General features: G+C 34.6%; 1 protein-coding gene across 11 annotated transcripts in view; it reads left to right on the top strand.

Moving 5' to 3' along the window:
- Nucleotides 1-23,806, top strand: part of PCNX1 (pecanex 1) — a 185,568-nt gene that overhangs the window by 115,850 nt on the left and 45,912 nt on the right. For all 11 annotated transcript variants that reach the window (XM_087448299.1, XM_014784353.2, XM_087448302.1 and 8 more), the window contains 11 exons: nucleotides 680-712; nucleotides 3,290-3,461; nucleotides 4,227-4,337; nucleotides 6,191-6,282; nucleotides 12,381-12,490; nucleotides 12,897-13,002; nucleotides 14,380-14,472; nucleotides 17,499-17,649; nucleotides 19,825-19,966; nucleotides 20,701-20,878; nucleotides 23,454-23,562. In XM_087448299.1, the coding sequence (XP_087304425.1) occupies nucleotides 680-712; nucleotides 3,290-3,461; nucleotides 4,227-4,337; nucleotides 6,191-6,282; nucleotides 12,381-12,490; nucleotides 12,897-13,002; nucleotides 14,380-14,472; nucleotides 17,499-17,649; nucleotides 19,825-19,966; nucleotides 20,701-20,878; nucleotides 23,454-23,562 (1,297 nt within the window). The remainder of the gene's footprint in view (nucleotides 1-679; nucleotides 713-3,289; nucleotides 3,462-4,226; nucleotides 4,338-6,190; nucleotides 6,283-12,380; nucleotides 12,491-12,896; nucleotides 13,003-14,379; nucleotides 14,473-17,498; nucleotides 17,650-19,824; nucleotides 19,967-20,700; nucleotides 20,879-23,453; nucleotides 23,563-23,806) is intronic.

Genomic DNA, 23,806 nt, shown 5'->3' with positions numbered 1-23,806 from the left:
TGAGCTTGGTCCAGTCTAGAATTGTAGGGTGATGACAGGCCATCCTAGTGAAACTGCTTACTATGCTACTGGAAATGAACTGGAATTTGAGAGAAAAGTCACGATTTCAGAAGTAGCTGCATAATGCCTTTGGAACATTTTTATGGAAAGTTGATAAAGTTTTTTACAAGGATATAGCTTAACCTATTTGATGATTTTGATGTGAAAATGCAGATAATATATTTAATACAAATGCCATTGAATTGTTTAGTAAGCTTGGAATTTGTGGGCAGAATTAGGATTCTTCTTATAAGCTAAGCCAAGTTTTTTGCATTTCCTGAATGGAGTGATGTTGCATAAGAAAGTGTTCTACCTTAACTATACTTATGTGTAGCAAAGAGCCGAGCAGTAAGATGGATCTGTCTACCAAATGCCATTTCAGAAACGTTAAGCCAGATGCAAATTACTAATTAACCATAATAGGTTGAAGAGTAAAGAAAGATTTGAAATGTTTTTAATATCACAGGGACACCAGTGTCTAGAGCTGATGTTTCATCTTCTGTTATGTTTCAACAGAGTTAACGTAGGTCATTTCTTAGCTGTGAGATATTCACTTGAAATTATTTCAGGCATTTTAGAAGTTGCTTGTAAAATTACCAGGGTTTCAGTAGTATAATCTATCTTTCTGTTTCATTTTTAGAGTGTTCAACCAGATTCTTCTTCTCCCAGACATGTAAGTCACTCTGAGATGCCTGTAACTGGTAGTTCCTTAACATTCATCAAAACCTTTTTTTTTTTTGTCATATGTCAGATTGAATTAAGATTTATGTTATTATTTTCTCATCTGAGTTTTGACACACTACTAGATATATAGGTGATTTATTAGCATGAAATAAAATTGCATTATAATTGTGGACTCTAAATCTTGGTTGAAAATGAGCAAAGTAATTCATTGTTTGACACCCTGTTTTAGGAGGAGGTTATCAGTTAGGTAGACATGGTTCATATAAATTCATGGTTATTTGATAACTTTCATTTAATAAATTTTGAACAATAAATCATGAATAAGTATTGAAAAATAGAATTTTGAAGTAGGAAAAATTTTACATTATTTTGCTTAGGTAATCATTAGGAGCAAGAATAAAGAAGTAATACATTGATCTGGTGTTTAGACCTATGGACTCTAAGGAGATTAAAAACCTTGTTAATCACTTTGTGACTTTAGACAAAAGTATTAGCTGCCTAACACTGTTTATTGTGAAGTCAAGTTTTAGACCTTACCCTAGAGTATTTATTTAATAGAAAGACCAAAGGGCTTCTCTTTAAAGTAGTTAAAAAACAGACTCCAAGAACAGTTTATGATCATGCCTTCTTTCTTGAGTAAAATTATCATTTTTGCCCATACATTGGAATACTTAACGAGAGTACGTAAGCAAAACAGAACAAGGAGGCAAATGACTTTCTTTCAACAGGTTGTTTATTATTTTGTAAGAGTGCTTTTGAAGTGTAATAATGTATGGAAGTATTGTTTCTAACTTTTTATTTTGACATAATTTCAGACTTAGGGAAAAGTTGCACAGATTGTGCAAAGATTTCCTAATGCCATTCACCCAGTTCCCTGTGTTCACATTTTACCCTGTTTGTTTATTCCCTCTCTAGTTCTTCTCCCCGCCCCCCACAACACGTACACACTTTTCTACACTGTTTGAGGGTGAATTATAGACACGATGCCCCTTTACTTCTAAACACCTCAGTATGTGTTTCCTAGAAACAAAGGCATTTGTTTAAATTAATCCAATGTAATTCTCGTAATCAGGACATTAACACTGATATAATAGTATTTTCTAATCTAAAGATCTTACTCAGGTGTTTCCTGTTGTCTCAGTTGGCAATAGAAAATCCCTGATTATGCATTTGTTCTTTTTAGCCTCTAATCTGGAGCAGTTCTTTATAATTTGTTTTTCACAATATTGACATTTTTGATGGGTACAGGCCAGTTATTTTGTAGACCATCTCTCAATTTGAGTTTGATGGTTCTTCTCGGTTAGATACAGGACATGCTTTTTTGGTAGGAATATTACAAAAATGATGTGTTCTTCTCAGTGCATCATATCAGAAAGCACGTGATGTTGATTTTTCCTTTTACTCCTGACATTAACTTTGATCTTTTGGGTAAGAGTAGTGTCGGCAGAGTTTTTCAAACTCTGCAACATTAACGTTTTGAGCTGGACAATTCTTTGTTAAGAGTTTGTGAGGGGAGTGCTGTCCTGTACATTATAGGATGTATAGTATTCTCTCTGACCTCTACCCACTAGATGCTACTGGCACCCCCACCCCAATTGTGACAACCAAAAGGTCTCTCGACATTGCCAAATTTTGCTCTGGGAGAAAAAATCCCCTCCCACCCCCTTAAGAACTACTCCTGTAATGTTACTATTTTTCTCTTGTAGTTAATAAATATCTCATAGGGAGATATGTTGAGATTGTATACATATGACCAATGGCCAGCAAACTTCTACCCACTTGTTTGCTTGCCTGAGTCACTATCACTTGATGGTTGCCAAATAGTGATTTTCTAATTCCATTATTCCTTCTACATTTATTAGTTCACTTTTTACTGTAAGGAAGAACTTTCCCTTCTATCTTAATTTTTTTGTAATGTTGTGGAGTCACAAATTCTTATTCAATGGACTGTAATCTTACTATCATTATTTATTTTGATGCTCAAATTGTCCCTGATTTGGGCATTGGGAGCCCATGAAGCTGCCCTCTGTGTCCTTTTGATGTATCCTTATCATTCTTTAAGTACTTCTTCCTTTTGGGCACAATAGGATGTTCCAGGCTCATCTTATACTCTCCCTACCCTAGCCCCAACCCAGCATTTCCTCTATCGAGTGCTAGTTCTTTTTAGTGAATAATAGTATTTATAATCTAAGATCTGGTTGCTAATAATCTTTATTAGTAGAATGTCGTTGCTTCTAGGTCCTCTCAGTGGATAAAGCTGGAAAATATATGTCTGTATATACACACATGTACACACATACACACACACAGCTATTCTTATATCTATTTATATGCATATTAAAAACAGTGAGTTCATACTGATTCCTCTAATTTCAATCCAGTATCACAGGATTCATTCTGTTCTTCTTGCTTTCCATGTTTGTAATTCTCTTCTGCCACAGTCAGAAACCTGGCTTCCATGTGGAAACATTTTGAATCCTTAGGATATAAGCCATCAAACATCTCAGTAGCTAGTTGTGACTCTTAAAATTAACTAAACTGACTTCTTTTTTAATATCATTTTCAGGGTCATAATCGTATCATTGCCTACAGTAGACCAGTTTACTTCTGTTTATGTTGTGGTCTTATTTGGCTCTTGGACTATGGTAGCAGAAACCTTACTACAAACAAGTTCAAATTATATGGAATAACTTTCACCAATCCACTGGTGCTTATATCAGCCAGGGATTTAGTTATAGGTGAGTCGTCTTTAAAATATTTCAGATCTTAACATTAATTTGTTTGTATACAAACAGTTATTGGATAAATAGATGCGTTATATAGGTAAAAATTGTTTGTTTGTTTTGTTTTTTGGTGAGGGAGATCAGCCCTGAGCTAACATCTATTGCCAATCCTTCTCCTTTTTTTCTTCCCCAAAGCCCTAGTAGATAGTTGTATGTCATAGTTGCACATCCTTCTAGTTGCTGTATGTGGGACGCGGCCTCAGCATGGCCGGAGAAGTGGTGCGTTGGTGCGCGCCCGGGATCCAAACCCGGGCCACCAGTAGCGGAGTGCGCGCACTTAACTGCTAAGGCACGGGGCCAGCCCCGTTAAAAATAGTTTTAATAGGCTTACTTTGCTGTTTATTGTAATCCTCTCTGTGAGGAACAGAACTATAGTGCTATTACGAATGAAAAAAGTTAATGATGAACAAATATTATAGTATTTCTTTTATATTTGAAGCATATGCAATGGAAAGTTTCCTTCGGATTCTTTATCTCAGGTTCCTATTATGTGAACATGGTTGAAATAATTCTAAAAGCTGTTCTTTATAGTTGAAAAGATTATTTGATACCCAAGCAATTATGTAGAGAGAAATAATTTAAAATTATGTCTTTGCAAAAATTGTTTAGAAGTTATATATTAATTTTGGATTTCTTTTTATTATTTATTTTATGATCATAAATGAAAAAAAGGATGCATGTGGAACGCTATTTTTAATATGCCTTTCTTTCCTTCTATAGTGTTTACACTCTGTTTCCCGATAGTGTTTTTCATTGGTCTCCTGCCTCAGGTGAATACATTTGTAATGTACCTTTGTGAACAATTGGATATTCATATCTTTGGTGGTAATGGTGAGTACTTCCTTAAAAAAATTATAGATTACAGTATGACTTTTACAGATGATTAAGTAATAAACTGAACATTAAAATGCTTTTCCAGTTTTCATTTTAGAATTGAAATTAGAAAGAAAAAGGCACTTATTTAATAATTAAAGACAGAGCAGGAATTAATATATAGATAGGAAAAAGTAGTCAAGTCAGCTACTTTAGTGAAAGATTCAGGAATAATGGAGTTGATTTGTAAAAAGTGATACAATACTATTGTCCAAAACTAAAAGTTATAGTGAGTTTACATGGAACCTGTGTAGACTTAGGAAATATTATAAAAGATCATCTATCCCAAATAGATTGAGCTCTGATAAATGGCGTTATGTGTGGATTTTGAACTGGTATATGTATTTGGTCTATGTATTTGATTTCAGAGCTTTATTTTATCTTTAGACTGGAAATGCCAAAATCAGAATGCTTTTAGTAAAAGCATTTTAATAAATAAGATTTTTAGAAGTATCTCTGTTTTTAGAGTAGAATATGTGGATATGAATTGATATACTTAGGAATTTATTCCCCTATTATATGTATATTTTATTTTCAAAATAAATGAGACCATACCAATATTACTCTAGAATAGATAATGGTTTGCAGAACTTGAAAATAACCCTATGGCAGCTGCTGTGGTTAAAATATACCCTTATTTACTTTAACCATTTAGAATTTTACTGAAAGATGAGTGTACAACTAGGGGAAAAATATGAAAAGGAAACAAATACTATAACATTATAGTCCATTTCTCTTCATACTTCACATTTGCAGTTCAGATCTTCCAAGTATGTGCATTGAAATAATCTCTGCTGATAAAATGTTGATATTATGGCTTAAATTTTCAATAGAAACTAAGTTTTTTCTGTTTCTGTGTATCTAGAGCATTTTTAATGTTTTGAAAATTTTTGGAAGGGGTATGATTTAAAACTGGGCTGGTCTTCAACATAGCTTAGTGGGTAGAAGGCAGTTTTAGTATTTAGGGACTATTATAGATGCAATATTAATCCAAATACTATGGAGAGAGTTTAGTGTGGGTAATTTATAATAGGGGCTTTGTCATATTATAATTTGCAAACTTGTCCAAGGTGTTAGTTTTTTAATATTTCCTAAAGAAAATTTTTTCCTGTAGATTTCTTTTATGGTCACCAGATAAAATTACCATTAAAGAAAATCTGTTATCCATATTTTAAAATAAAGAATAGCTGTCTTAGCCATCCCCTGTTCTTTATTACTAGTAATCCTATTGGGTCTATTTTTTGTTGTTGTTATTGTTAATAATGTCAGATCTATACTTTTTTGTGATAATTAATAAATAATAATGTAATAATATAGATGTATATATATAATATGTATAATATATAAATGTATGTAATATATGTATATAATATTATGAAAATATATAATGTAAGAATATAAATTTACTTCTGTGGGTAACACAAGTTCTATTTACATAGACTGATATCTTTCAGGGAGTACTTAATACATCTCCAGTTCCTTTTCAGGCCTGTGCAAGCTGCCTTTTCCCATACTTTTGTAAATAGGATATATTCTTGAAGCATAATATAGGCATAATTTTTTCTGCTATGTATAAATGTTCATTACTTTCAAGATGAGTATTTTATCTGTATCAAAAATTGTGGATGGTAAACCTGTCATTTCAAAATCATTTGAAAGGACAGGCTGAAGTAACTGAATTTTTACAAATCAAATGAGTAGATATTTAATTATAGTCAATATTATACCATTTTAAATACTTTCCAGTGACCATATATGTTTTTCCATATATGTTTATAAAATATTAATTTCCTTTTTCCTCTTCCATCCAGCCACTACAAGCCTGCTTGCAGCCCTTTACAGTTTTATCTGCAGCGTCGTGGCAGTAGCCTTACTGTATGGATTGTGTTATGGCGCTTTAAAGGTGAGCAACACATTGTAGTAGGTTTTGTCTTTAAGGCTGTTTTTCTATATGAAGATTGTTTTAAAGTGACTAATAATGATTTTTTTCCTGGTGCCACATTAGCATTAATTTCCATGATCTTCATATGTTGAACATTATCCTCATTCTCATTTACTTCGAATTTGAAAGCAATTTCATAGTTAACCATTATTAAAAGAAAATCCTTTTCCATGTAATAATCATTGGTTTATACTATAAATAGATTATTAAAAACTAGGCTGGCCTGGGATAGAGGTAGGCATGGTGGTAACAGAATATGAAATTAATTTTAGATTTCTAGTTAAGAATATGAGTAACTACTGTTCATATCAAGATTTCTTGAAACTCATGAAGTCAGAGGGAGAAAGTCAAATACTACATGATCTCTTTCATAAATAGAAGACAAAAACAACAACAAACAGACACAAAGAGACAGATTGGATTAGTGGTTACCAGAGGGGAAGGGAGGAGGGAGAGGGGTGAAAGGGGTGACTAGGCACATGTGTGTGGTGATGGATTATAATTCGTCTTTGGTGGTGAATATGATGTAACCTACAGGGAAATCAAAATATAATGATGTACACCCAAAATTTATATAATGTTATAAACCAGTGTTACCACAATAAAAAAAATAATAAAATAAAAAAGATTTCTTAAAACTTATGAGAACAAGTTCAAGGAGTGCAATTTAACATACATTCTAGTAAAAATTAACACACTGAGGGGCTGGCCCAGTGGCACAGTGGTTAAGTTTGCACGCTCCACTCTGCTTCGGTGGCCCAGGGTTTGCGGGTTAGGATCCCGGGTGCCGACCTACACACTGCTCATCAGCCATGATGTGGCGGCCACCCACATACAAAATAGAGGAAGACTGGCACAGATGTTAGCTCAGGGACAATCTTCCTCAAGCAAAAAGAGGAGGATTGGCAACAGATGTTAGCTCAAGGATAATCTTCCTCACCACAATAAAAATATATTAATGCACTGAAATTTAATGTCTCTATTGGTTTAGAAGGAGCTGGATGAGCCTTATTAGTTCCATTTTAAAAATATTGTCACCAAATTATGAACACAAAAATTTGTGTTAGAACAAATTCCCAGGATAGAACCCTGGGAAATGCCAATATTTAAAGGGTGGTTAGAAAATCCCAAAAAGGAATCCCACAAAGGAAACTTCGGAGGCACTACAGTTTGAAAAAAGTTTTCATTGAATTTGGCAGTTAATAGGTTATTGGTGACTTGAACAAAACAGCTTCTTTGGTTTTTTTGGCTGAGGATGCTAGATTAAGGTAAGTTTAGGTTTGAATAGATATTAAGGAAATGTATTCTACTCTTTCTAATATGTAGTTGGGAAATTTGTGCACATGATGGGGGCTGTGTTCTGGTTTTTATTTTTTTAAAAGATCTGAGACTTGATTGCATTTAAAAGGGGAGGGGGAAAATTGAGTAGGGAAGAAGACACTTAATGGAGCTAAGCCCAGGAAGGAGCTAGAGGCAATGAGATCCAAATCCAGGCTTCTCCCAGGTGTGCTACCTGTAAACCATCCTAGTATAAAGGTTTTAGATCTGTGTTTGCAGTCATGTTTTAGAAAGTGAGTCATTATTTGGAAGTTGCAATCGTAGAAGTTAACAGTGCAGTAAGTTTTCTAGCCTGGTGTACACAGGCCTGTTTAACTATGATTATGTTGCAGAAGAGCAGCAGTTGTAAAACTGCCAACTAGAACCTTGTGTCCGAAGGCAGGCAGGAAGATAAGTTTTCTTCCTTCTTCTTGGACATGGGATTTGCATTAAACTATTTTAGTTTTAGATGTCACCCATTATAATATAATAAAACTGCAGATTTAGTTAGGTACGTGAGCAAAGATTGTGTGTAAGAATTTCATTATAGTAGTGTTTGTAACAGCAAAAAGCTGTAAATGACCTAAATTAATTGTGGGGTAGCCACACAACGGAATACTGTACAACCACTAAGAAGAATAAAACCAATTTTTGTGTCTAAAGTGGAATAATTTCCAAGACATACTGTTTGTTTGGAGTTTTTTTCCAAGCTGTATTCAAGTATAATTGACAAAATCGTAAGATATTTAAAGTGTGTACAACGTGATGATTTGATATACGTATACATTGTGAAAGGATTCCCCCCATTGAGTTAATTAACACATCCGTCACCTCATATGTTTCCTTTTTTTGGTGAGAACATTTAAGTTCTACTCTCTTAGCAAATTGCAATTATACAATACAGCATTATTAACTATAGTCACTATTTCTATACATTAGATCCTCAGACTTTCTTCATCTTTTCTTAATTTTTAGGTTTAATTTTTTGTTTAATTGTTTTTATTTATTTATTTATTTTTGCTGAGGAAGATTCACCCTGAGCTAACATCCGTTGCCAATCTTCCTCTTTTTGCTTGAGGAAGATTCGCCCTGAGCTAACATCTGTGCCAATCTTCCTCTATTTTGTACGTGGGTCCCTGCCACAGCATGGCCACCAGTGAGTGGTGTAGGTCTGTGCCCTGGAACCGAACCCAGGCCACCAAAGTGGATTGCACCGAGCTTAACCACTACACCACAGGACTGGCCCCTTTTTAATTTTTTTATTGAGGTATAATTGACATATAACTTTATATTAATTTCAGATATACATGATTCGGTATTTGTATGTAGGGCAAAATGATCACCACAATAAGTCTACTTAACATCTGTCACCATACATAATTACAAATTATTTTTCTTGTGATGAGAACTTTTAAGATCTACTCTCTTAGCAATTTTCAAATATGTAGTACAGTATTATTAACTGTAGTTGCCATGCTATACATTACATCTCATGAATAACCTAATTTATAATTGGGAGTTTGTACCATTTGACCCTCTTTACCCCTTTCTCCCTGCCTACCCTGACACACACCTTTTCATCTTATAACTGAAAGTTTGTACCCTTTTACCAACCTTATCCTGTTTCCCCCACCTCCCAGTCCTTGGCAACCACTTTGCTCTGTTTTTGAGTTCAGCTTTTTTTTAAGATTCCACCATGCGGTGTTTGTCTTTCTCTGTCTGACTTATTTCATTTAGCATAATGCCCTCTAGTTTCATCCATGTTGTTGCAAATGACAGGATTTCCTTCTTTCCTTCTTAAGGCTGAATAATATTCCATTCTGTGTGTGTGTGCACGTGCGCACACGTTCACACCACATTTTCTTGTTTTTTTAAATAGAAAGGCAATATGCCGGAAAGTGGATGTTTACCTTGTGCCTTTTTAAAAAAAAAAAAACACATCCAATGGCCTGTATATACATAGAATAATTATGGAAGAATACACAAGAAATCGATAACAGTAGTTACTTCTGGACAGTTAGACTCGTTGGCAGACATCATTGCATACCTTCAGGACTGGTTTAATTTTTCTTTTTATCTATTCACTAATATAGACTGTTCCATCTATTTTCTGATTTCTGCTTTCCTTATATTTACTCTTTTGTTTTTCCTTGAACTTTTTAGCTCATTAAAAGCTAAAATTTTTTCTTTAAGGCAACTTTAGTGCATCCTATTAATATGTGTATACTTTCTAGATGTTTTCATATTTTTAAGAGATTGCTAGATTTTGGGCCGTTATTATATAATAAAGCAAAAATGTTCAGACCCACTATGGTGGGTAGAACAAACCCACCTTTTAATCTTTTGAACTAGATCAGCTTCCCTAAGCAGTTTTGTTTTTCATAGTTTCTGAATTTTCTCCTACTTACAAATCAAAGAGTTCATTAAAAACTCAGAGGTGACTGGGTTTGTTCTGCTTTTTGTTTTTCTAGTTAGTGACTCAATAAAGGTGGCAGTTACTATCTGTTTGCATATTCATGAATTACGTTGAATGCGTGAGTATGCTAAATTCTTAATCTAAATGAAGTAAGTCATTTTGAGATCAATTTAAGAATGTTTTTCTTTCATCTGAGAGCAATAAAAAGTAGTATCAAGCATTCATCAAATACAGACAGGCGTCTTTTGTTTTTTTCCAAATACTTGTTTTGTTGTGTTTTAATTGAGATAGAATTTACATATATGGTGAAATCCATATATCTTAAATACACAAATTGATAGGTTTTGACAAATGCATACACCTGTGTAATATACACCCCTATCAAGATATAAAATAGTCCCAACACCACCAGAAAGTTCCCTCATGTTCCTTCCCAGTCCCCCTGTGTAACCACTTTTATATAAGATTACAGTTGTTGAACTTCATATAAATAGAATTGTACCATATTTACTCTTTTATAGGTAACATTCTTTGTTCACTATAATGTTTTTGAGATTCATCCACATGTGTATCAGCAGTTTGTGTCTTTTTATTGCAGAGAAGTATCTCATTTAGTTTTAAATCCTCCTTACTCCTATCTACTGTCTTAGAGATGAACGTCTGAGTTGTTTCTCCTTTAGGGATATTAGAAATAATGCTGCCGTGAACATTCTTGTACAAGTCTTTTTATGGACACGTGTTTTCATTTTTCTTGGGTAAATAGATAGAAATGGAATTGCTAGTTTTCCAAAGTGGTTGCGCTGGACATCTTTTTTTAGTTTTAATTTTTACTGAAGTTGTACGTACATATCTTTTAAAAAGTCAGGTATTTCTACAAGACTTATTACTAGGAACAGCAATCCCTACTCCTTTATCCCTTTCTCAGAGTTACAACTTTCAGTTCTCTACGTAACTCACTTCTACTTCTACTCTTGTATTTTCTTAAGTTTTAGGCATTATCCATGGACTGCGCTTGATGGAAGTTGTAGGCTTAACTTTCTTTCACCTCCCCCACATCTCCACCACACACACGGTCTTCCTTGTCTCCCTCAGACACCTGATATATTTACCTTATTATCATGATGCAAATGCTATTCCTATATGTATTTTGTTTTCTCCTTTGTTTTCTTATGTATTTATCTCTCTTTCATTCTCAAACTCTTCACGTATTGTTTAACTTTCCTCTCAGTGAGTTCCAACATATCAGAGTTCCTGGTTCCACCACCGCTTAACTGGACAAATTACTTAAACCTTCTGTGCCTTAGTTTTCTCATCTATAAATTGGGAGTAGTAATTCGTATCTCTAAGGATGATTATAAGAATTATTTAGGAAATACTTATAAAGATCTAAGAATGGGGCTCAACACACAGTGTTCAATACGATAATAGGATTTTGGCATAGCTATTTAAAAAAAGGTCTCTATGTTGTGATGTGGAACAACTTCCAAGACTACTATTAAATGGAAAACAAAGCAAGTTGTATAAATAAACTACCATTTGTTTATTACTACCACTCCTGCCATTCTCATGAATGAATCCCCAGAGAAAGATGAAGGATTAGAATGGTGTTTACCTCACAGGCCATACTTCAGAACTGTTAACTATTCCTTTTATCAGTATTATGTGGTCTGTACCAGGTACCATGCTGGTGGATTCCAGAGATACTGCAGTGAGCAGAGCAGACATGGTATATCCACAAACCACACCCATGTGTTTGGTTGGCCTTAGAAGCTAGCCTTTATATTATTTATTTCTGGGAATACACAGTTCATTTGTTCAACAAACACTGAATGCCAGCTCAATGTTATGGAGGATAGAATGGCATATTACATGAGCAGAGGCATCAAGAAAGTAGCACCCCAAATGTCAGCATTCTGTTTTGCCTAATGTGTTGTCGTGTATTGCCTTTTCCTACTCCATTATTACTTATAATCAAAAAATTTACTTCACTAAGTCATTTTGTTTTTCAAAGGGAAAACATAGTTTACTGTAAGCTTAATACCACTTAAAATCTGAAAGAAATTGACAGCAGCATGAATCATAAGTAAATGTATTGTTTCTAGTGTATAAATAGAGCTTTCAGTACCAAAAGAAATCTGAAGTCGGTGTAGCAGCTAGATTCCAGCTCATCAGAAAGTAAATCTAAATTTATCTGGAATAAAATGCAATTAGTAATATGGCTAAAAAGTTTTTGTTGAAATTAATTATCTTTCTCCAAAATACTGACATAAAAGGATTATATGATTATAAATTAAAAGCATATTCTGTCAAATTTTTTTTCCACCAGGATTCTTGGGATGGCCAACATATTCCAGTACTTTTCTCCATTTTTTGTGGTTTATTAGTGGCAGTGTCCTATCATCTCAGCCGACAAAGCAGTGATCCATCTGTGCTTTTGTAAGTGAAATCAATTGTTACTGATTTAAAGAAATTTAAATAAGTTGGCATTTTCTTCAACTTTAACTTTCAAGATCTGTTTCCGAATGCCTTGCAAAGTGGTATTGACGTAATCTATAATTCACTTTCGAAATATATTAACTCTGAGTCGTTCTAACCACATTGACTGAGAGTATTTGTTAGCTTTTTCTCTCCTAAGTATTAAAACTATGTTTTAATAAAAATATTCTCACGGTATGCTTATTTATGGCATCTTAAACTTTTTAGAACTTATCATTTGCTAGTGATTAAATATACTTGGATCACTTGGTTTTTAGTCATAAACTTTGCCATTTGAAGTACTGGTTTTCAGGTTATGTATGTATTTTTTATTAATTATTTTCTCTCTCTTTTTTTTAATGTAAAGCTCTTTGGTACAATCCAAGGTTTTTCCAAAAACAGAAGAGAAAAATCCAGAAGACCCTCTGTCTGAAGTAAAAGATCCACTGCCTGAAAAACTTAGAAATTCTGTTGTAAGTTTTAGCTTTTTAAAATCACCTAGAAGACATTAATTTTAGACAGTTCATCATGTTATATAAGGAACGCTTTTTCAAGGCCTTTAATAGTTAGAGGAAAATGTATAGTTGTGTATTATTGATTGCTTTTATTTCAAATTTTAACCTAGAAGAAATGCTCATTCCTCACAGTTTGTTTCTACATGGAACAGTATGCTAAACATTTGTTTTCAAATCAGATGAAATTAGCTAATTTCGTTGTTTATAGAATTCTTAATCCTATGCAATTTAAGCTAGGATTTGAAAGATGGATATTAACATAAGTTAGATTGATTTTGTTGTTATTGTTCTTATGGATAAAAACTCTGTCCTTGTAAGCCATCTGCTGGTGTTTTTGCGTGTTCTGTTTCTCAGGGTCTGAAAAGTGCATGTGTGTGTTTATTTTCCAGATTGAAGGAGAGAACAAAAACCTGTACTAATTTAATATACTTAATTAAGTAAATGTAGTAATTTTTTTTAAATTTCTAATTTTGTGAATTTTAATGTTGCCTGTATTCTCTCGGTAATTATTTGAAAAATGAATTCTATAGATTTATATCTGCTTTATGGAACAAAACATAAAACATTCTTTTTCTGAGTTATTTTATATTACTTCCATTTGTGAAAGACTGAACTTATATATGACTTGAATTAGACATAATTTTTATCTTCATTGAACTTAAGCTGTTCACATATTCTTTAGAAAACTTGAGAAATACCAGAACTTCCTCAAGGTATAATTTAAACAATTTTTTCTGACTTGAGTTTCCCTGTTTGCAAAGGACATTTCCTGTTAAATATAGTAGGATATTTCTGAATCTAGCTTAAAAGCATAAATCTACAGGTCAATTGATGACCAAAGATATTAAGAGGTTTCTGGTTTTTACTACAACCACTAAAAGAACCCAAATCCAGTAAGTAAAATAGGACATATGCCTGCAGTTTGAACATTTCAAAAGACCAATGAAAATATAACTTTGTTATCCAAAAGGATATAACCTATAAATGATACAGTAACTTAAGTACCTCATTTCCTTTTCCCATATGTAAAAGTAAAACTTACAGACAAATGGGGGGAAAAAATCTTCATTCTAAAAGACTTTGTTATGATATGTTATACAGTGTGTGAAACTAGATTAGTTTAATTTCCTTGGTATTGCAGTGTCAAACCACAATATAAGGAAATTGAGGAAGAAAATAAGACTTATCATAACTGTTATGTGTAAGAAATATCTAGAAGTGCTAAAGAATAGGATCAATGAAAAAATTATTTCTTAAACTTTGCCAGTTGGGAATAAGGGAAAGATGTTTTTGTAATTTTACGTAATTGTTTGGTAATTCTGTTTCGTTCCACAGAGTGAGCGTTTACAGTCTGACCTAGTGGTATGCATTGTAATTGGTGTGCTATATTTTGCTATTCATGTAAGCACAGTGTTCACAGTACTGCAGGTAAGGAATCATTTTGTTCTTTTGGTTGGGGGAAAACAACTTTGTTTGGACTCATTTCTGATTTGATTGTAATGTTTGTGCATAATGCTGAAATATTTGACTTTTTATTTGTTTGATTTTAACAACAAATATTTATTTTCTTATGGTTTCTCTGGGTCATGAATCTGGGAGTGGCTTAGCTGGCTGATCCCAGCTCAGGGTGTGTTATGATGCTGCGATCATCTGGGGCTACATTCAGCTGAGGCTGTTTTTAGCAGACCTCAGTTCCTTGCTGACTGTTGGCCAGAGACCTTAGTTCCTCTCCATGTGGTCCTTGCTGTAGTCTGCCTGAGTATCCTCACGCAGTGATTCTAGAGAGAGCCAGTGATCCTAGAGAGAGAAAGCCCAAGACAGAAGCCAGTCTTTTATAACTGATGTCAGATGTGACATACCACCACTTCTTCTGTACCTACGGGTCACATAGGGCAACCCTGGTACAGTGTGGGAGGGGGATACAGCAGCATAAATACCAGGAAGTGAGGACCGTGGGAACCACGTTGGACACTGACTACCACAGTGCACCCTCTGGCCTCCTGATTCACATCTCTCCCAAATGCAAAATACACTTATCTCTTCCTCAAACCCCCAGAAGTCTCATTCCAGTACAACTGGAAGTCTAGAACCTTGTCGTCTAAATCAGGTCCAGGTGTGGGTGAGGCTCCTCAGTGTTGTTCCTCCAGTACAGTTCTGCTCATCTGTAGGCCGTGCAGTTACCACTCTCAGTGCTCTTCATTCTTTTGTGCAGATCCGTGTTCCCACATGGTGTCAACTTGATTATGATATACCTTTGCATAATTTTCTTCATGTTTTTGTGCTTGAGGGACATTGAATCTAGTTTTCATCAAATCTGGAAAATTTTGGTCATTATTACTTCAAATGTTTTTTCTGTCCTTCTCTTTCTGCTGTCCTCCCCCCACCCCCAACCTCATGGACTCCAGTTACGTCTTAGGTCTCTTGAGTTTGTCCTACAGTGCACTGATGCTTTGTTCATTTTAATTTCTTTTTTTCTGTTTAATTTTGAATACTTTCTATTGCTATGTTGTTAAGTTCACTAATCTTTTCTTCTGTAATGTGTAATCTTTCATTAATCCCATCCAGTGTATTTTTCGTCTCAGAACTAATAATTTTCATCTTTAGAAGTTTGATTTAATTTTTTTTTGTATCTCCCATGCCTCTACTTACCTTTTTGAACATGTGGAATTCAGTTCTAACTCAAAGTCCCTGTGTCCTAATTCTGACTTCTGTGTCATTTATGGGTTGGTTTTGATTAATTGATTTTTCTTTTCCCTCACGGATGGTAGTTTCCTGATTCTTTGCGTGCGTGGTAGTTTTTGATTGGATGTCAAGCATTTTAAATTTTACCTTGTTGGGTATTGGACAATTTTGTATTTTAGAAATATTCTTGAACTTTATTTTTCAGCACCATTAACTTACTTGTTAACAGTTTGATCCTTTCAGGTCTTGCTTTTAAGATTTCTAATTTGGGAGCAGGGCTATGTTTGGTCTGAGGCTAATATTCCCCTACTGAGGCAACACCCTTTTGAGTACTGTGACCAGTGCCCTGTGAATCTTGAGCTTTTCCCGTCTGACTTGTGGGAAGAGGCACTATTCCTAGCCCTGTGTGCATGCTGGGGACCATTCTCTCTAATCCTCTCATGTGGTTTTTTCCCTGGCCTCACGTAGTTTCCTCACACACGTGCCGATTCCCCTGCGTACTCGAGCGAGACCCTCTGCAGATCTTCAGAGTTCTGTCTCTATGCAGCATTCTCTTTGGTACACTGTCTGTTCTGGTGAACTCTGGCTGCCTTGGTCTTGCCGAACTCTCAGTTCTCTCTCTTCAACTCGGGCTACCAGGCTTCACAAGGGTTCCCCTCCCTGCGCTACAACCTGGAAACTCTCTCAAGGCAGTAAGCTGGGGCAGTCCTGGCACTGACCTTATCTGTTTCCTTACTCTCAGAGTTTACTGTTTATTTCCTTATGTCTAGCGTATTGCAAACCATTGGTTCGTGTATTTTATTCTGTTTTTGTTGTTTCATGTGGCAGAGTAAATTCCTTTTATTCCATTTGACCAGAAGCAAAGGTTATATTGTTTAATTTTGTCTAACATTTTTGCCTGTTTTTCTTTTCTTCCAATTTGAGCTGTTAATTTTTGAGTACTTTGCAAGCTGAGTAAGGTCCACTGGGTCTTCAGGGCTCACATGGAGGCCTCTTCATGTCCAAGAGGTTCCAGAGTTTCCAAATATATGACTTTTAATTTGAATATTTGAAGTAATGGTGCTTGTTTTCTTCTTTTGTGAATTTAGTCATACATAAAAACTTTCTTCTAATGATATACCATATGAAAGCAGGAAAAAATAATATTTTTTTTCGTCTTATCCTGCTCTTCACTCAGACTTACAGTTTTATTTAGCTTATGTCCTTTATCTCTGCTAGTTAAAACAATTTAATACATAGCTCTGCAAGTCGCATGAAACATTCTTGGAGTACCAAGCAGTACACCTCAGGCCACTCTCTAATTATATGATAGTGTGAGACACCAAAGAAAGTAGTTAACACATTAAAAAAAAAATTTTTTTGTGAGGGAGATTAGCCCTGGGCTAACATCCATGCCCATCTTCCTCCACTTTATATGGAATGCTGCCGCAGCACGGCTTGACTAGCGGTGCGTTGGTGCGCGCCTGGAATCCGAACCTGCGGACCCCGGGCCGCTGAAGTGGAGCTCACGCGCTTAACCGCTATGCCACCGGGCCAGCCGCCAACACATTTCTAAATAGCTGTAATACACAAACAATCACTAACTTTCATAGCTGATTTAATCAGAAAAACTACATAATATAGAAATGTTAACTGCAAATATTTAGTTCTTAGATTCTAAAGTTGACTTTGCTATTTTCCATTATCAAGGGCAAAATTGAACTGACAAATTAGAAGTTCTCTTGTGGGTCTCAGTATCACTTTTAATTTTTTCAACTTTATTCTTCTTTTAGCCTGCTCTCAAGTATGTGTTGTATGCATTGGTCGGCTTCGTAGGTTTTGTAACCCATTACTTGCTGCCCCAAGTTAGAAAACAGCTACCCTGGCACTGTTTTTCTCACCCTCTGCTGAAGACAGTGGAGTATAATCAATATGAAGTTCGAAGTAAGTATTTCATTAACACTCTTCTTTTCAATACTATGGATTTTTTCTTTTACTTTGTTGACAGATGACAGTTAAATAAGTTGCATTAAGTAACGCTGTAGCTTGTGTTTCTTGTACTTAGGTCTGAAGCTGTAATGAGTCAAACCTTTTGCAGGACGCTTTGCTTTCAGTTGAGGTGTAAATGTCAGTGCTGCCATGCCGACTTGCCACAGAATAACCTTACTTCTTCCTTCTCTAAATCGTTCCTCACAGCCCTCTCCTTGGTGAATCCTTCTGTGTGTGTCTGTGACTTCTCTTTCCAGTCCCCACCCTTCACTCAATTTTCCTTGCCACATGCAGGCAACCCAATCCTCTTTAAAACTTCTATTTGAAATACTTGTAACTCAAAGTGTAGGGAGAATAGAAAGGTCTTTGTTTCTGTTTCCACCAGAGACACCAGGTCCTACCAAAGAGGGATTTAAAAGAGTTGATCAAGTGAAAAGAAGTTAAAAACATTTGTAAATGCTGTTACTCGTTCAGATTTGGGATGAAGTATAAAGTGACTCAAAAAGAGGTAGAAGGCTCGTTCGCTTGGCGAGCTTCTTGCCTCTTGAGACCCTGACTTTTCTTTCTTATTACAAGTATTCAGTCCTTGTTCACTGGGCTCATGACCTGTAATATACTGTTAATTCCTCATTTTAGAGAAATGATAAAAGTTCATATCTATGTCATCATTTATTCCTTACCAGTGATTAAACAGGCCAACGTTTTTTCCTCAGACTTTTTCTTCAGTTAATGAATTACCATAGGGGGTAAATTCCTCAATTGTTTGAAATTAAATTCTTGAGAGAACTCTGAGGCTTTTGAAAGCTTTTTATACCTTCCTTGACTTTGCATTCTCAAAGGAAATTTCCTGGGCCTTTTAACAAAATTGCTTAAAGCATCATGGTACTGTAATCTTGATCACCAGTTTGATCCTGGAGAGATAATTAAACACTAATGTGTAGATTGCAGTAATGTCATGTCATACTGATGTCCTTGTGCAGGCCTTTTACAGAATATGTGCTCTTTTAATAAGGGGAAATGTCGTAAAACTGTATAAGAATCTGTACTGGCTCATTCTTACCATCAGGACAATAACTCAGACTGATGTGTTTTTTTGATGGTGAACTATTAGTATTGCTTTCTTATATAAAGGATAGCAAGTGTATCTGGTTTGTTTTAAAGAGCAGTTTTCATTAAAGTACATCATTGATCATATTGTTTATTTTTGATCTTAAAACATATAATCTGAATTTTTACAGATTTGGATCAACATAACATTTTTGACTAGGTATTAGCCAAGTTGATTTTTTTCCCCTTCTACTGATTTTAGCAACTGAAAGAAAAATATTATGCATTAGAGAACTTCCCTAAGCCTGGTGACATTGTTTTCAGATAGCCAGAGAACCTTATTTTAAATCTTTGTTTGTCCTAGACACTTTCCCCAATGAAATAATACTAAATTATTGGAAAAAATATTATTGGCAATGAAAATGACTCTTATGAAGTGTGTGAATCCAAAACATATCATACTTTTATATCTCTTCTGAGATATATGTCTTATAAGATACGTACAGTCAGGCGCCACGTAACATTTCGGTCAACGACAGACCACATATACAATGGTGCTCCTGCAAGATTAGTACCATATAGCCTAAGTGTGTGTAGGCTATACCATCTAGGTTTGTGTAAGTACACTCTGGTGTTCATAATACATCAAAATCATCTAAAGCATTTCTCAGAACATATCCCTATTGTTTAAGTGACGCATGATTGTGTGTGTGTGTATGTGTGTGTATCTGGGATTTTAAGAACAGATAATTTAATAGGTCATTTATTTCTTTATGGGGAAAGGGAAAGTGTAATAATCTTTAGTAACCTTTTCTCCAAAAGTGATAGGCATAAACGAGAAAAGGTTATGGTTAAAAGTTGAGGTTTCAAGAATTAAAGTTTAAAATGAAATTCATCTAAATTTAAGTCTCATCTAAGTTGCAGAGTTGGATGTGTCTCAGAATCCGTAGAAGTTGACAGTTGCTTGAAGTACTGGAATTGTAGAGCTGAATTTGAGTTGTAAGATTTTTCTTTCTCATCACATTGCCAAACAATTTTATACATTAGATGATGTGGTCTTCTTGACTTCTGTTGCCTTGTTAGATGCAGCCACTATGATGTGGTTTGAGAAACTTCATGTGTGGCTTCTTTTTGTGGAGAAGAATATCATCTATCCATTGATTGTTCTCAATGAACTTAGTAGCAGTGCAGAGACAATTGCTAGTCCAAAAAAACTGGATACAGAGTAAGTACGGTACTCCTCTAATCTAAGTTTGGCTACTGGAGGCTGTCATAAGCAATGTCCTAAGTTATTGATCAAGTAACAAATAATCATTGAGTGTCTCTTTGGTACAAGGCACTGTGAGATAAAGAATTCAGAAGAAATTTTGTCTTTGACTTCCTTTTTCTGAACATCTGTTTCTGCTCTTGGCAAATCACTACTCCAGACCTCTCATTGTCAACTGATATTTTATGAGAGAATATTTATTAAATAAGGTTACTTTTTAATATCAGATGATAACTTTGGGAGATGGTTATTTTTGTGTACTGTGTACATCAGACTATATAAGGTGGTCACTTGGTTATACAGTCATCTTATAGGCCCACTTACTAGACTAGGTACATGTTGTTGGGTAAGCGTTAATATATGTTTTTCGTGTGCTAAATGCTATTAATGTTAAAGCAATAGAATTATTGAGAAACTGGAGAACCAAAAGTGAAAATTGCAGTACTTTTACTTATTTTTTAAACATACTTATTTATATAAAGGGTAAGAATCATAATACATATTATGAAAAGGGAATATTATAATAGTTTATTTTAGGATGTGATTTGTTTAGTTGTATAAATCATTTTTAGAAGTTTAAATTTGATATGTGTTGTAAGCTTAGTAAATGAAATGGTGATTTTTCTGAAGTTAGCGCATTTTCTAAAGTTTTCAGTCATTGGTTGATGAGTTGTGCTTTCTTTATATTATAGATTAGGTGCTTTAATGATCACCATTGCTGGTCTGAAGTTGCTACGATCCTCTTTTAGCAGCCCTACGTATCAGTATGTCACAGTCATCTTCACTGTGCTCTTTTTCAAAATTGACTATGAAGCTTTTTCAGAGACCATGCTATTAGATCTCTTTTTCATGTCCATCCTCTTCAACAAGGTAATTTATCACCAAAAAGAATATCCCTATCTATAAAAAGTATCTCCCTAAGTAATATGCTATTTAGTGAGGATTATGCTTGCATTTCATTTGCTTCATTATCTTTCAAGTAATGTCTTTCTTCAAGCAACCAGTTATTTAGGAACATATTAGAATTCCTAAACAATGCAAATCACTGTGATCCAAAAAACATATTTCTTGCTATAGCTAGGAAGGTAAGAGTAAGTTATGTGGAAAAATTAGAGAAACATTAATAAGAATATATTTTTAAGTATATGGGATCTTCCAAAGGGGTGTGTGGTTTTGAATAATTTTGGAAATAGCCATGGTAGTAGTTGAACTGGGCTGTGGGCTGCTGGATAGATGATGGGAGGAAATAACCTGATGGGAGAATGAAGATGGTAGATAGTGAGGGTGGTGAGGCCATGTGGGAGCAATCAGAAATTAGTTTGGTGACATTTGCAGAATACTGTGAACTTTACAGAATGCTGCGAAAATGTGTTATCCACCCGTAAGATAGATGCTTTTAGTTCTTTTACAAATAAGATGGTAAATATGCATCTTCTGCCTCCCATTCCAAGAAACTTTTTGCTGAACCACACTACCTTTCTAAATGAAATAGGTTGTGCAGTCAGGTTATTTATAAATTAAGTAGACCTTAGATTTCATGTTAACACTGACCACATACAAAGGACTTTGACATATATTATCCCATTTGATAGGTAACAGAGAGCTGAAGCATATGAGCAGCTACAAAACACAATGAAAGCCCAATTTTAGGAAAGTTAGCCTGGTCAGCCACATTTGAGATGAATTGGGGAAGAGAGAACCTGAAGGTATGGAGAACAGTTTAAGAGATTGTGACAGTAATTTAGATGTGATAGAGGTCTGATGTAGGATGGAAACAGATCAAATGGAAAACCATTAATCTGAACAAGATTTTAGTGATAGTCAATTTCAAAATATTGTGCTAAATAGCTTCTAAAATATTGCAGTATTGTATTTGTTCCATCACTAATTTGCATGCATTTTTATCATTTATTCCCTCTTCTAGTGAGCATGGTTAACCAAAGGAAGAAGCCAGAAAGTTAATCAGAGAATTGTTTGTATAAAGAAGCATGTGATTTCTCACAAATTTAAATATTTAGATTGGAAATTGTATTGCATTGTATTATACTGGTTGGGAAAAAATGAAAGTTGCAGTAAAATATAAACTAAACAATCCTTGAAATACGGTCACTATGCCTAACTTGTATTAGTTTGGATTTTCTTAATGCATTTGTTTGTTAAGTGAAATGTTTTTGAGAACATACCATGTTCTAGAACTGTTCTAGATGCTTAGGCTTCATCAGTGAACAAAACAGAGAAAGCTCTGCCCTTAAGGAATTTGCATGTTGTATGGTTACTTGATAGAACTTGACAGTGATAATAAGCAAGTAATATTCAAGGGATCTCTTTAGATATATTTTTTATTTTAAGATATCATTGTAAGATGCGCTATTGATTTAATAATCTTTCAAGAAAAAATTGAATGTAAAAAAATATTTTTACCTACTAACCACTTATCCATGTAATTGCATATCATTTTTTTCAATATTACAGTCAAAATTTGAGTACACTCTGTTTCATATTTAGAAATCTGGAGAGTTTTCTGAATCACTGCTTTTAAGCAGTTATGGCATCTTGATCATATACATGCCGCTCTTTCTTCCTGTCGTCCTGATCACATCAGTGCCGACGATTGTCAGCATAATTCTAAGTCATGGAAAGAATGCAGGGGTGCATCTGCATTTTCTAGTTGGTTGAAGTTATGATTTCTTTTTTAAATTGGAAGTTAAACGGGGTCATTTGTAAATCAGCTAAATGATTGAAATATGAAGTGTTTGGTGCTTGGATCATGGCACCGAATTTGTCAGAACTTCTTGCTTTTAAGATTCTGTGATCTGTTTTGAGAATTGGGCCTTGTGTTGCCGAGCATACAGAGGCAGTCTGGGGCAAACACAGTAATTCTGTTTCATGTTGAAGTCATGTTCAACAACAAAACAGATGTTAACTTAAATAAGCTTAAAATATGTTGTGTTTCCGTTGACAATAACAATGGAGATTATGAACAGTTGCCCAACACACTACTAAATTCTTAGGCAGTGACAACTGTATTACAACTTCATGCCCTACCTGGCTGCTTTCAAATTCCTATTGACATTGCACTTAAAACATAGTTTCTAAAGCACTAAAATTTGAGGAACGTGTGTGTTAGAATACAGATATATTACTTAAGCTTTATAGACGTCTAGATTTCCTGCCTTTTGTTTTGCTTGTAGTAGTAGTAAAATAGTCAATAGAAGGCATAGAACTTTTTAAACAGATGAAACAAATCCAGAAATCAGCTAACTGTCTTTTCTTAAAAATATATACAGTGTTTGGGCAGTTGATATGTCTTTTCCTTTTATGCAAATGGCAAATAATTTCAAGTCATTTCCCTATTAGGAAGAAAATACATTTTAGAGGTCTTCATTTTCTCATTCAAATATCTGATGGTAAGTTTTTTGCTGATTATTTTCCTTTCCTCCTACAGCTTTGGGAACTCCTTTATAAACTGCAGTTCGTGTACACCTACATCGCCCCATGGCAGATTACATGGGGTTCTGCTTTTCATGCTTTTGCTCAGCCCTTTGCAGTGCCTCGTATCCTTCTAATAAAAGTTTTATAAGAAAGGGCAGTGATATCCTTGATGAGAATGTTGGTTTGCAGGCATAGAGTATAGGTTACCTTGTGATAAATTATCAAAAATCCACAATCTTTTGAGTCCACACCTATACTGATTTTGATTGTTTAACTTGTATTAACATCTGTGGCCTACAGATCATCTGAACATGAGAAACGTATTAAGGTTTTATAAATAAGTAGTGCTGATTTAAAATTTTATGT

The sequence above is a fragment of the Ceratotherium simum genome, chromosome 24, assembly GCF_057802395.1.
Source record: "Ceratotherium simum simum isolate JZ-2026a chromosome 24, ASM5780239v1, whole genome shotgun sequence".
Classification (NCBI taxonomy): Eukaryota; Metazoa; Chordata; class Mammalia; order Perissodactyla; family Rhinocerotidae; genus Ceratotherium; species Ceratotherium simum.
Note: the sequence above shows the minus strand (reverse complement) of the source record. Positions and strands in the feature narration are given on the sequence as shown.